Genomic DNA, 12,942 nt, shown 5'->3' on the forward strand with positions numbered 1-12,942 from the left:
TGCTATGACATATGTCTGATATTTTGCAGCCTATGAACACTTTGAAGTTCTTCACAGGTAACATTTGGCCTTTTTATTTCTTAAACTGCTGTATTGAGGTATATTGACATACAAGAACTTACACTTATTTACAGTATGGTAAGTTTTCTATATCTGTGTACACCCATGAAACCACTTAAGATAATGCATATAGCCATTACCCAGTCCCCCCATGATTTATTTATTGAATTGCCTCATGATTTATTTATTAAATTTATTGGGGTGACATTGGTTAATGAAATTTCCGATGGAAATTTCAGGGGTATAATTCTATAATACATCATCTGTATATTGCATTGGGTGTTCACCACCTCAAGTCAAGTCTCCTTCCATCACCATTTATTCCCCCTTTACCCTCTACTATCTCTCCCAAATCCCCCCTTCCCCTTTGGTAATAGCCATACTGTTATCCATCTATGAGAAAAACCACTTTGAATTATCTTTATTTTTTACTACATTTAATAACACTGCCTATGATTTTGACCTTCTTGGTACATATATTAATTCACTTGCTAAATCAATTAACTTTCCTAATATTAATAGCTGGAATTATTCAGCTCAGAGTTAAAAATGTACATTTACATTCACATAGGGTGAATGTTTTATTATTGCTCACTTTAGCCAGTGTTCAAGAATGGACAATTTGCCCAGCCAACATGGCTCAGTGGTCAAGCATCAACCTATGAACCAGGAGGTCACAGTAGGATTCCTGGTCAGGGCACATGCCTGGGTTTTGGGCTCAATCCACAGTATGGGGCATGCCAGGAGACAGCCAATCAGTGATAATCTCTCATCATTGATGTTTCTATCTCTCTCTCCCTCTCCCTCACTGAAATTATATATATATATATATATATATATATATATATATATATATATATATATATATATATGACAACTGTGCAATTTAAGGAACAGGCTTCATATGCATGTGAAATTATATGAACTACCCATTTCTTTGTACAGGATTTTGTATTGAAAGATGAATATATAAAGCCACCATTCTTTTTATTTTATTCTCCAAGCTGTGTGTTTACGCTTGTATGGAAGAGGTAGAAATGTGGATGATATAGGTTAGAGTTACATATTTTTAAAAAACTGCTAGAATGTTAGTAATTCAATCTACTGCCTCCAAACTATTACCTAAATACCATCTAGTATTGCCCTACAAGTCTATTAGCATTTCCCATATCAAACCAATATCTTTGAATTTTCTTTTCACTGCCAAACCTGCCCTAGAGGTTTAAGTGTTTATATACAGGTTGCTCCCATTAGCTCGAGGTAGAGCATTCCTATGAAACCTTTCCTAAGCCAAATGGTGGAAAGCGAAGAAGCAATTACCATCAATTTATATGGAAAAACTTTTGAGCTGTCCCAGACACAAAAATTAACTTACCAAATCATGCTAAACAACATATACAACCTAAAATAACACTGACCTGTAGTGAAAGCAGGAATGCGCAAAATAAATGGAGATGAAGCATAGATGCTCACAGAGCGATGACAGGCCTTGATGCTGAGATACTGTGTGGTTCCCAGGAGGGAGCTTGGTGGGGCCTCTCTTACACCGCCTGAGTGCACATTGCCTCTGCAATGGCTGCTGCAGAACAAATGCTGGACGCTATCTTCACTTTTCATAACAATTCTTCACTAAAACAATTATTACTGTAGTCTGTTTCCATCAAAAATGGTAAGAGAGCCCTAGCCAGTTTGGCTCAGTAGATAGACTGTGAGCCTGCTGACTGAAGGGTTCCGGGTGTTCAGTTCTAGTCAAGGGCACATACATTGGTTGCAGGCTCCTCCCCAGTCCGGGCCCTGGGCTAGTGCAGGAGGCAACCAATCGGTGTGTTTCTCTCACATGGATATTTCTTTCCCTTTCTCTTCCACTCTGTCTAAAAATCAATGGAAAAATATCCTCGGGTGAGGATCAAAAAAAATGGTAAGAGAAATAGAATAAAAATTACAAAAAGAAATGGAAATATTTTTTAAAAAATAAGAGAGCAAAAGGGAGAATGGACAATGGAACTCTAACAATTGGTATGCTCAGAATATGTTAAACTAAAGTGATTCATAGTTTGAAAATAATAGGGCAGAAACATATTAGGCAGGGGTGGGCAAACTTTTTGACTCGAGGGCCACAATGGGTTCTTAAACTGGACCGGAGGGCCGGAACAAAAGCATGGATGGAGTGTTTGTGTGAACTAACATAAATTCAAAGTAAACATCATTACATAAAAGGGTACGGTCTTTTTCGGCCATAGTTTGCCCACGGCTGTAATTAGGGCAATGCAAACAAACCCCAAAAGGCACAAATATCAAAGTAAATGCATGGCAAAAAACGCCAAGTGTGAAACAAGAACATGTTACTACAAAGAAAGGAATCCACGATGATAATTTAAGTTATAAATGTTGTTACACAAATCATCAATATTCATAAAACAAATTCTAGGAAGTATTAGGATAAAATGTAGTATAAAACTCCAGTTGAACTTTTCTCAATCATATACAAAATAAGATAGATCCTCTGCAAACACACACACACATTCTTCCCAAAATATATAATTTTTCAATAACCATGGAAAAATCAATCACAAAGGTCACCATGGACTAGCCATAGAGAAACCTCAAATTTTGAAAGAAATCGATAACATTCATCACAAACCAAGTATGATCAGAAAACAGTAGGAGGCACACAGTCAAACCAAGTAAATTAAAATTAACGTGGACATACATCTCAGACCAAGAGGAAAATTGAACCTAAAGTTATAGAATATTGAAAAATAAATATCACAAAAAACCATATATAGAAACCTCTGAGCTGCCGATAACATCAGAATCAAAAGCTTACCTCTAATTGATTATAATAAGTAAATTCTTCCATGCAAAACACAGTAACATGTTTGATGGGGCATTTAAAAAAATAATTTCCAATAAGAAGTAAATGCTAATGAAAGGGAAAACACTAAATCCCAAGTTTGAATGTATAACTTTGTATATTAAATCAGCTCATATAGGATTATTTCTGCTCTGACACTTGAACTGCTCATCTCTATGAAAAAGAAAGTTTTTTCTGTAATTTGCAGAATTCAGTGTTAAGCTGCAAGTGTGACATGGAAGCTTCTTTCTGTTGCTATGGGCAAGTTACTTGAATGACTGCAACAGAATTCTGAACTGAACAGAGATTGCTTCCCATGCAGTTATAATTTTACCATGCAGAGGCTAGAAATTCAGAATAAATAATAAAAGGTCATCCAGGTTCACATTTAATCTCTACTGGTAGAGAGATCTTGCTTTATGATGTGAAAGACATTCTGGTAGCTCTGACTTGGATTCCACACAGGTAAATGGGGAGAAAGCCTATAATGAAGGAACAAATATGTTTGCTAAAGTTGTACCCTACGAAAGAAGTAAGCAATCCCTATAAAAAAAGAACATAGAATGGGGACTATAATCTGATTATAAATGTGGCATTATTCGCGATATAGCTAGCATACCATTGAGATAAACATTGAAAAAAAATGGTAGACATATAATTTTCCCCAAAAAATATTTTTGTGTAATCCATAGCTTTATTTATTGACAAAAGATGTAGTTGATTAAAGATGGCCCCAATTTCTTTGTGACTCTCTCCTTGGAGAACTGGAGTTTATTTTCTCCTCATCCTGTATCTAGTCTGGCCCTATGACTGCATAAGCCCTAGAACTGACACCATGCCAGTTCTAGGCTTAGCCCTACAGAGGTCTGACAGGCAGCATTTGCTTCTTCTCTCTGGGACCGCTCACTCCCAGAACTCTGCCTCTCTGAACCTAGCTGCCACCCTGTGGAAAGCCCAGGCGACATGTGGGGCCATGCCAGGTGCTGTGGTCAACATGCCCAGCTGAGTCCCAGCCTTCTGCCAGCATCAGTGGCAGCTGTGTGAGTGAGCCATCTGGGATATCTTAGCCAAAGATAACCACCCACTCACTGTGACCCCAGGTGACATCTCCAGACTAGAACTACCCAGGTGACCCCAATCAACACACAGAACCACGAGGAGTAATAAAAAGATGGTTTTAAGCTGTTGCATTTTGGCTGGTTTGTTATACAGCAATAGATGATCAAAATAATCATCTTTTCTTTTTAATAATATTTTTTCTTTGTTGATTAAGGTATTACATATGTGTCCTTATCCCCCCATTCAAAATAATTATCTTGCATAAAGATGTATATTAACTTGTGTTCAAAGTTAAGTGTTACAGATGGCAGAGTAAATAGAAAATTAGTAAATGTAACCTATATCAACAATTGTGCCTGCAATCTAATGGTCTCCTCAGAACCTTCCCACTAGGCATCCAATTGGGCATCCCTTGTGGATAAAGGGGGACTAACTGTATCATTACTCCCTTGCTTCTATTCCCTTCTCTATTTCTCCTGAAACTTCGTATACATGGAATTACATAGCAAATACTCTTATGCTTTGCTTTACTCATTAAACCTAATGTTTTTATGATTTATCCGTATATTTATTTATACATAGTCAATTTCTTTTTATTTCTGAATGGTATTATTGAAGTTATATTTTGTTTATTCTCCTATTGATGGAAATTTAGGTTATTCCCAATTTTTGCTATTATGAATAAGCTACTGTGCACTTCCTTACATGTACATTTATGTGAACATGTGTTTTCATTTCTCTTAGGTAAATGCCTAATCTGCAATTGCTGGATATTAAGGTAAGTGTGTGATTAACTTTATAAGAAACTGACAAATAGTTTTGCAGAGTCATTTCCCATCATCAGTGACTTAGAGTTGCAGTTGCTTGGCCTCCTCTCAACATTCAATATTTGTATTGGTTTGTTTTTTGCTTCAAAATAAACATCTACATAAATTTGAGCCAAAAAATAATACTGCTCTAGCCAGCTTATTGGAACTGGATGGCTTCACTTGTGTACTTGGTGGTACCCCATTGTCAACTGGGATGACAGGCATGGCTTGGCCTAGTCATCCACAGGGCAGCTGGGTTACAAAATTAGCAAGCGAAAGCAAGCTCCAATATACTTTTACTTTCCAACCCTCCTCTGGGTTCATGTTTGCTAATGTCCCAATAGCCAGAGAAAGTCTCGTGGTCAAGAACATATTTAATGGGTGAAGAAATAGACTCCACCTTTAATGGGAAGAACTGAAAGGTCACTTTGGGATAGAAAATATTTGAGGCCTTTCTGCAATCTACCAGTCTTTAGCCACAAATCATCTTTATTCTCTTCACATGAAAAAATATAATCATTCTCATTTCAGAATTCCCAAGTTTCATTTCACTGTTGACATCAGACTCAGAGTTGAGGATATTTATTTAAATCAGATCCAAATGCAGATGAGGTGCCAAGTAATCAAGCTAACATGAGTGTTATTGGATAAAGAGTTAATTATAGAAATTAGGCCTTACACAAAAGTGAGACTAGATGGACAGGGTGTGGAAGGATCAGAAAAAGAGTCACCAATGAGTCTACCTATTGTACTCGTGCAGGCAGACAAGTTAGAACTTGCAGGAAATTCTGTGAAACAAGAATATCCAGCCACTGCAGTAGGACCAAGAAGAGGAAGTTCATGGCAAGCTCTATGGGAAGTTGTTGCCTTGGTGTAGTTACCATTTTGGGGATCCACAATCAAGTACCTGATGGTAGAACTGGGACTACTGTTGATCAGCCTGGACAATAGGTTGGACAACTTGGCAAAATAAGATCATACTGTGACCGAATGGACACAGCTGTTTCACTCTAGCACTAAATCTGACACCAACAAGAGTAATGGCCACTGTTTCATTTGTATGCTTTAAATCATACATAAGTACCTCTTTTGGCCAAATCAAAAACAGAAAAGGAAATTCTGGGAAATGTAGTCCTCAAGTTGACCAGGTTGGCATAGAATAATCCACTATATTATTTATAGGGGTTTTTTTTTAAAAAAATTTTAGCATTGTAGAAGATCTATATCTACTCATTATATCTCATTGTTTTTCCTCTTTGGGTTTTAATTTACACTACCCTAGTGACTGTGCTTATTGGCTATTTATATACCTTATTTTGTAAATGCCAGAATTTTGTACCAAATTTTGTTGTCTTTTTATTATTGAATTTTAAAAATACTTAAATATTTTAAGTACAAATCTTTTGTTGCATAAATATATTGCAATACATTTATCTCATTAAGGCTTGCCTTTTAATTTTTCTTAATAATGACTTTTAAACAGAAGTTTTTAATTTCAATGAAGTTTGGTTATCAAATAATTTTATTATGGTTAGTAATTTCTGTGCTCTAAAATGTTTTTGAATACCTTAAGGCTGCCGAGATATTGTCTGATATTTTCTTTAAGAAACCATTTAGTTTGAATTTTTTGTTTAGATCTACATTCTGTTTCAAGTTCATTTTTGTATATGGAGTAATGTATGGATCAAGTTACAGTTTTTTCCATCTAGAAGTCCAGTTGTTCTGGTATTATATGTTGAAAAACACATATAATCTTTTCTATCCATATTAAATTTAATTGGTACATTTTTAAAAATAAATTTACTACATTTTCTTGTATATGTATCTATTTCTGCCTTTCTATTTTGGTTAATCTATTTTTCTGTTCCATAGCAATGATTATTATGGCTTTATAGTAATTCTTGAAATAAAACAAATCTTCCAAATTTTTTTTGATTTACAATTTTAAAAGACTATATTGTTCTAGATCATTGGCCTACCTATATAAACATAAATATCAGATTGTCAATTTATAACAAAAAAATAACCTGCTTGAGTTTTCATTGAAAACTTCACTGATTCTATAGAATTCTGGGGGGAAAATTAACATTTTAATAATATTCAGTCTTGTAGTCTATGAATATGATGTATCTCTTCATTCATTGGAGTCTTCTTTAACTTTAGCAATAAAATTTTCAGGTAGAAACCCTGTACAGCTTTTGTTGTTTTATTACTAAGCAGTTCTTCTTGCTGACATATTTTCAATAGGGCAGCCAGATTATTAGACTAAAATAAGTTAGATAATGTCACTCCTTGTTTCATAGCTAACAAATGGCTTTTTTATTTTAATCAGGCATAGTAAACCTAAATAATTTTAATAGCCTAAAAATTCCTACATCATCCTGCCTCATTGCCTACAACAAATTCTTCCCCTTGTTTTCTCTTTATTAACCACACTGACCTCCTTGCTGTTCCTCCAAATACCTCCCTCCTCAGAGATTTTTTATTGTTGTTTCCTTTGCCTGCAACAGTCTACTTTAAATATATGCATGTCTCCTTCCTTCACTGACTTCAGGTCTCTCCTCAGATGTCACCATATCATCTCACTAGTGACCGACCACTTGATATGAGATAAACCTGACTCACCACCTCAGTACTACCAATCCAATTTATCTGTGTGACTTTACATCTTCATTCACCCGGATAGACACCACAGCTTATGCCTGCTGACCTGGCATCTGATCCAGTTTTCAATTCCTTTTATTCTAAAAATGGTCCCAATTTGAACAATAAATTATTTATCACCCAACCTTATCCTGATTCATTTTTCTTCATGGCACTTATTACTTATGTGTCATATTGTAGACTTGCTTTTCCAAAGGGACTGTAAATTCCACACAGCAGAGACTATTTTTATTGTTGACTGTTTTATCTTCAACCCTTCAAACATCTCACCTAGCACCTAGTCCTCAGTAAATATTTGCTGTACTAAGTAAATAATAAGTATACTATCCTAGCTGAATGACTTTGGAAACTCACTTTGCCTTTTGAACTTCTGTTTTTTCCTCTCTCTGTAAAATGAACTCATAGATTAAACAAGGTCACTAAGACCTTTCCAGCTCTAAAATATAAGGCTTGCATGTGAAACCTCACTCCTTGCTGATACAAATTTCATTTAAGTTAACAGTTGCTCTGTGCAGAGGGAGAACAGTAGAGCAGTGTTTTTCATAAGCTAGAGTAATCATCTAAAGCAATAAAAGAAATTGTTCTAAAGTGAAATCTCATCTAAGCAGCACAGATTGACTTAAAAATAATAACCAGGGTAACTTTTCTTGCCAGAAGACTCAAGCACAAATTCTTCTTAATTATTTTCTGACCTAATTGAGCTTATTTCCATACATTCTAGTAATATTAAAAATATTTTATGAGATGGGTAAAGTAATTCAGGGATTTTGTCTTATGAGGATGACTCCCAAATTTCTATCTCTAGTTCAGACCAGTCCCCTGAAGTCCAGATTCGCATATCTAACTGCCTCTCTGCTTGTGTTTCTAATAGGCAATTCAAATTAAGCGCGTTAAAAGCTAAACTCTTCATTTTTCTTTTAAAATCTACTGCTCCAGTTTTTCTCATTTCAGTGGATGACAGTTCCTTTTTTTTTTTTTTTTTTTTTTTAGTTGCTCAGGTCAAAACCCTACTATCATCCTTTATCCCTTTTATCTCATAGCCCACATCATTCTATCAGCCTATCTTTCTATCTATACCTTCATATTTGCTGAGGTCAGCCCATTCTCACCCTCCACACTTCTGCAGTGTAGACAGTTGCATTTCTCTGAATTACCACAATAACATTTTAATTAATTTTTCCTAGCTTTCTCTCTCTTCACTTCTCAATACCTACCCTTGCCTATTATTAACAAAGCATACATAAAGATTGCTTTAAAGCCTAAATCAGATCATGTCACTTCCCTGTCCCAAATCTAATTGCTTCCATCGAACTCTGAACAAATGCAATGTTTCTCTTAGGGGCCCGTAGGATCTGGCATACCACTGCCTCTCTTACTTTATGTTTCATGACTTTTCTCCTTGCTTTTTTGCTCTGCTCGTGGTGGCATAGAGCACACCACATACCCTCTTACCTCAAAAAAGTTCTTGCTATTGACCTTGCCTAAAATACTCTTTGCCTCAGAGATCTGCATGGCTTGATCTTACACACCAGGTCTCTCTTCAAACATCACATTACCAGAGGAGCCATTCCTGTGCTCTCCATGTACAATATCAACTTCCTCCCTAGTTCCCGTATTTCCTATTTTACCCTCATTCCTCTCCTTTGCTTAGTGATTAGACCCATCTGACATACGGTAACAACACAATATATTTTGTATGTTTACTGTCTGGCTCCCTCACCTAGAATGTAAGTTCATGATGTCTAGGGCTTTGTCTGTTTTATATCTCTCCATCCCCTAAAACTGGGACTGGAACATAGTATATGTTCAATAAATATTTCTTGAATGAAAGAATGAGTGAATCTATTTATTAAGCAGAATATTTATATTCTCTAATGCTCTTCTTCCTCTTCTAATTTTTAACTTTAGCTCCATTAAAAAAGACTCAACGAAACAAATTTATTTTAAATGTCACCTTTACATTAATGTTCATTTTATAAAGCTGAAAATATGCACAAATACAAACAATGTAAAGTGCCCAATCACACTTGTAAATATCATCCTTCAATTGCAAGCACATGCTTGAAATCTAGAGGTTGGATGAAAAAGTAGGATGTCAATCCTTCTCCAGCGATTCTCAACCTGTGGGTCGTGACCCCTTTGGCGGTCGAACGACCCTTTCACAGGGGTCGCCTAAGACCATCCTGCATAACAGATATTTACATTACGATTCATAACAGTATCAACATTACAGTTATGAAGTAGCAACGAAAATAATTTTATGGTTGGGTCACAACATGAGGAACTGTATTTAAAGGGCCAGAAGGTTGAGAACCACTGTAAGCTCTCAGAAGAGAGGAAAGGGCTGGTGGAGTCAGAGGTAGTTTGATGCTTTCTCACTTTTCCCAGTGCAAATGCTCACTTCTTGCTGTTTTACTTCTTCGAACAACCCACCAAGTGTAGGTCCTTATGCTGTCTTCACGATCTATTAAGTTCAGAGTTCTACTAAGACCTTCCCCACTGAAGTGATTTTAATCCTGGGAGTGCGTTTGGTTGTCTGTGTTAGCACTAAATAGGATGTGAAACTTCATCTAGTTCAGCCTGACAATTTTCTAAGTGAGGAAACTGGAACTCAGAGAGGGGAAATGACTTATACCAAACCTCTCAGAGTTGACACTGGAGTCCAGGCCTCCAGTTCCCCATTCCTGTTAATCTCTACTGCGCTGTATTTCATTACCCTGTTTTCATATTAATGTAATATAAGAAATAAGCTACATGTCCAATAACAAGACATTGGTTCAAATGATGACCTACTATGCAGCTATTAAAAATCACTGAATTACATGGGTAAATATTGGCAGTATAGCTAACTAAAAAAATCAAGTAGTATAACTTCAATTTTATAAAATAGTTGTGTATGTGATGAAAAGACTCAATACATCAAAATGCTATTGGATGCTATTTCTGGAAGATGGGAGTAGAGATGTGTTTTTTTAAAACTTGTATTTATACTTTTATAATTCCAAAATTAATAATTTTATAATAAAATAATATTTTAAAGGAATATTTTAAACTTCCCCCCTGCACCATAGAGATAAAGATAGAAACATCAGTGAGAGAGAAATATCGATCAACTGCCTCCTACACACCCCTATTAGGGATTGAGCCTGAAACTGGAACATGTGCCCTGATTGAAATCAAAACGTGACCTCCTGGTTCATGGGCCAATGCCTAATCATAACCATGGCACCATACTGGCTGGGCTCATTGCATTGTTTTGTATCGGTTCTAGTTTCTGTTTTCTCCACAAGATTATGAGTTCTTCAGGGGCATGAACCAACTCTTATTAATCCGTTTAGTAATACCCAATGCATAAAATTAAATCTCCAGATAAATTAAACCTCCATATAAATACAATTACATTAAAATTGTAAAAGAAACAAATATTATTATTCATAGATATTATGCTAGCATCATACAAGGTAAAATTCACAATACCTTACAGCTAATAAAAAATGTATCAGATAAGCAGGAAAATACTTTCCATTAAGAGGGGGAAATTTAAATCAACTGAACTGACCCAGAAATGGTATAGATGATAAATTTAATAGGTCATTAAAAGTTATAACTATAGTTCATATTTTTAAGATGGCAACAGACCTCCAGTTTCTTTATAATTACTGTTTCCCCCAAACTGTCAGGCCTGACGTGCATCTGTCAGTGCATCCTCTTCCACTAATACTGGGTCCTAGTTTACCACAGGTCAAAGTTGAACAATAGCACTGCCATTTCATGTCAAGGCTGTCAGAGCTCCATCTACCACCAGTGATGACTCATCACCTATAGGTTAGCCCTGAAATTCTATTTTGAGATTTTTCCTTTTACGGTGATATTAATCAATTTGATTATGAATTTCCTTGCCTGTAGGGTTGTTGTTGTTATTGTTTTTCATGTTTATTGGGCTCCGGGTTTATTGAGTTTCAGGGTTTATAGCTTATACAAAATTTGAAAAAATTTCCATCATTAGTTTTCAGTGTCTTCTATCCACCCACCTTCCCTGCCTATGCAGGGACTCCAACCATATGTATATTAGTCCATTTGAAGTTGTTTCATAGCTGCCTGATGCTCTATTGTTCTTTTCTAAGTCTTTTTTTTCTCTGTTTCATTTTAAATAGTTTTTATTGTTGTCTTCAAATTTGCTAATCTGTTCTTCTGCAATGACTAATTTGCCATTATTGCCATCCAATCTATTTTTTCAACATCAACACTATATTCACAGTTCTTAAGATGAACCTACCATTCAATCTTTCTCCTAGCTTCTTAAACATATGGCATACAGTTGTAACTATGTTAATGTCTGTGTTTTTTTCTGAGTCATTTTCAATTGGTTGATTTTTTTCCCCTTTTAATGGGATATATTTTTCTACTTCTTTTTATCCCTAATAATTTGTATTGAACACCATTTATTTTGAGTTTTACCTGCTGGGTGCTGGTTATTGTGGTATGCCTATAAATATTCTTAAGGTTTGTTCCGGGAAGCTATTGACTTACTTGGAAATAGTTTGGTCAGTTCAATCCTGTTTTTAAGGTTTGTTAGATGGGACCAGTGAAGCATTTAGTCTAGGATGAGATTTTCACCACTACCCAGGCAGCAAAGCTCCATACCCCATTTCCTGTCAACTATGAGGTTTTTCTCATCATGCTGGTGAGAACAGGCCCATGAGAGCTCAGAGAAGTTATTCCTTTTAATCCTTTCATGTGGTTCTTTCTGTGGCCTCAGAGCATTTCCTCAGGCGCATGTGCAGATCAGTATTCAGGTGGCACCGAGGGCCTATCCTCTGAGGGTGTGCTCCCTGCTACTCTCCCCTCCACATCCTCTGCTCTTTAGCTGCCTACTCTCACTGGACTCCAGCTCCATCTCCCCAAATCAGGTCCACCATCAGGCATGCCTGAGTTCCCAGGCCCTATGCCAGAGCCTCACAGTAAGCTGGGACAATGATAAAGCCCACCTTTTTTGTTTTCCACCTATCTGGGATCACTGCCTTTTATTGCCTGTTCACCAATGTCCTCCTATATTTCATTTTATTTATTGGTTATTGCATGTGAGAGGCTAAATTCACTCCCTGTTACCTCATCTTGTTTGGAAGCAAAAGTCTTCCCAAATCTCATTTTACAGTCGGCTTCCCAGATATCAACTGGTCAAGGCCAGTTCCCAGCAAATAGATCCTAATGCTGAGATTTGCATGGACAGTGTTCTCTGTAACATCTCTAAGGATGTAAGGCACGCAGGATTGGATAGAACAAGAAGTTAAACCACAAAGTTGCTGTAACTAATAATAAGGGAGCTCTGGAGAGAAAATGACCTTTCGGAGCTGTCCCAGTTATATCCCTAGTGAGACGCAGGAGGCCATCAGGGAGAAGGCATAACCTTGGGTTGAGTGAAGCGGTTTCCTCTGGTGGGGAGTGCCTTTGTCTGGAAGGGGATCTGGATTAGTACCACTGGATCTGCTACATGGC

General features: G+C 36.4%; 1 protein-coding gene across 1 annotated transcript in view; it reads left to right on the forward strand.

The window, feature by feature from the left end:
* Positions 1-2,051: 2,051 nt before the first annotated feature.
* The window catches only part of ADGB (androglobin), a 152,496-nt gene continuing 141,605 nt past the window's right edge, over positions 2,052-12,942 (forward strand). The window contains exons 1-2 of the mRNA XM_036317321.1: positions 2,052-2,076; positions 4,718-4,751. Coding sequence (XP_036173214.1) covers positions 2,052-2,076; positions 4,718-4,751 — 59 coding nt within the window. The remainder of the gene's footprint in view (positions 2,077-4,717; positions 4,752-12,942) is intronic.

Source organism: Myotis myotis, unplaced genomic scaffold (genome assembly GCF_014108235.1).
Source record: "Myotis myotis isolate mMyoMyo1 unplaced genomic scaffold, mMyoMyo1.p scaffold_m19_p_7, whole genome shotgun sequence".
Classification (NCBI taxonomy): domain Eukaryota; kingdom Metazoa; phylum Chordata; class Mammalia; order Chiroptera; family Vespertilionidae; genus Myotis; species Myotis myotis.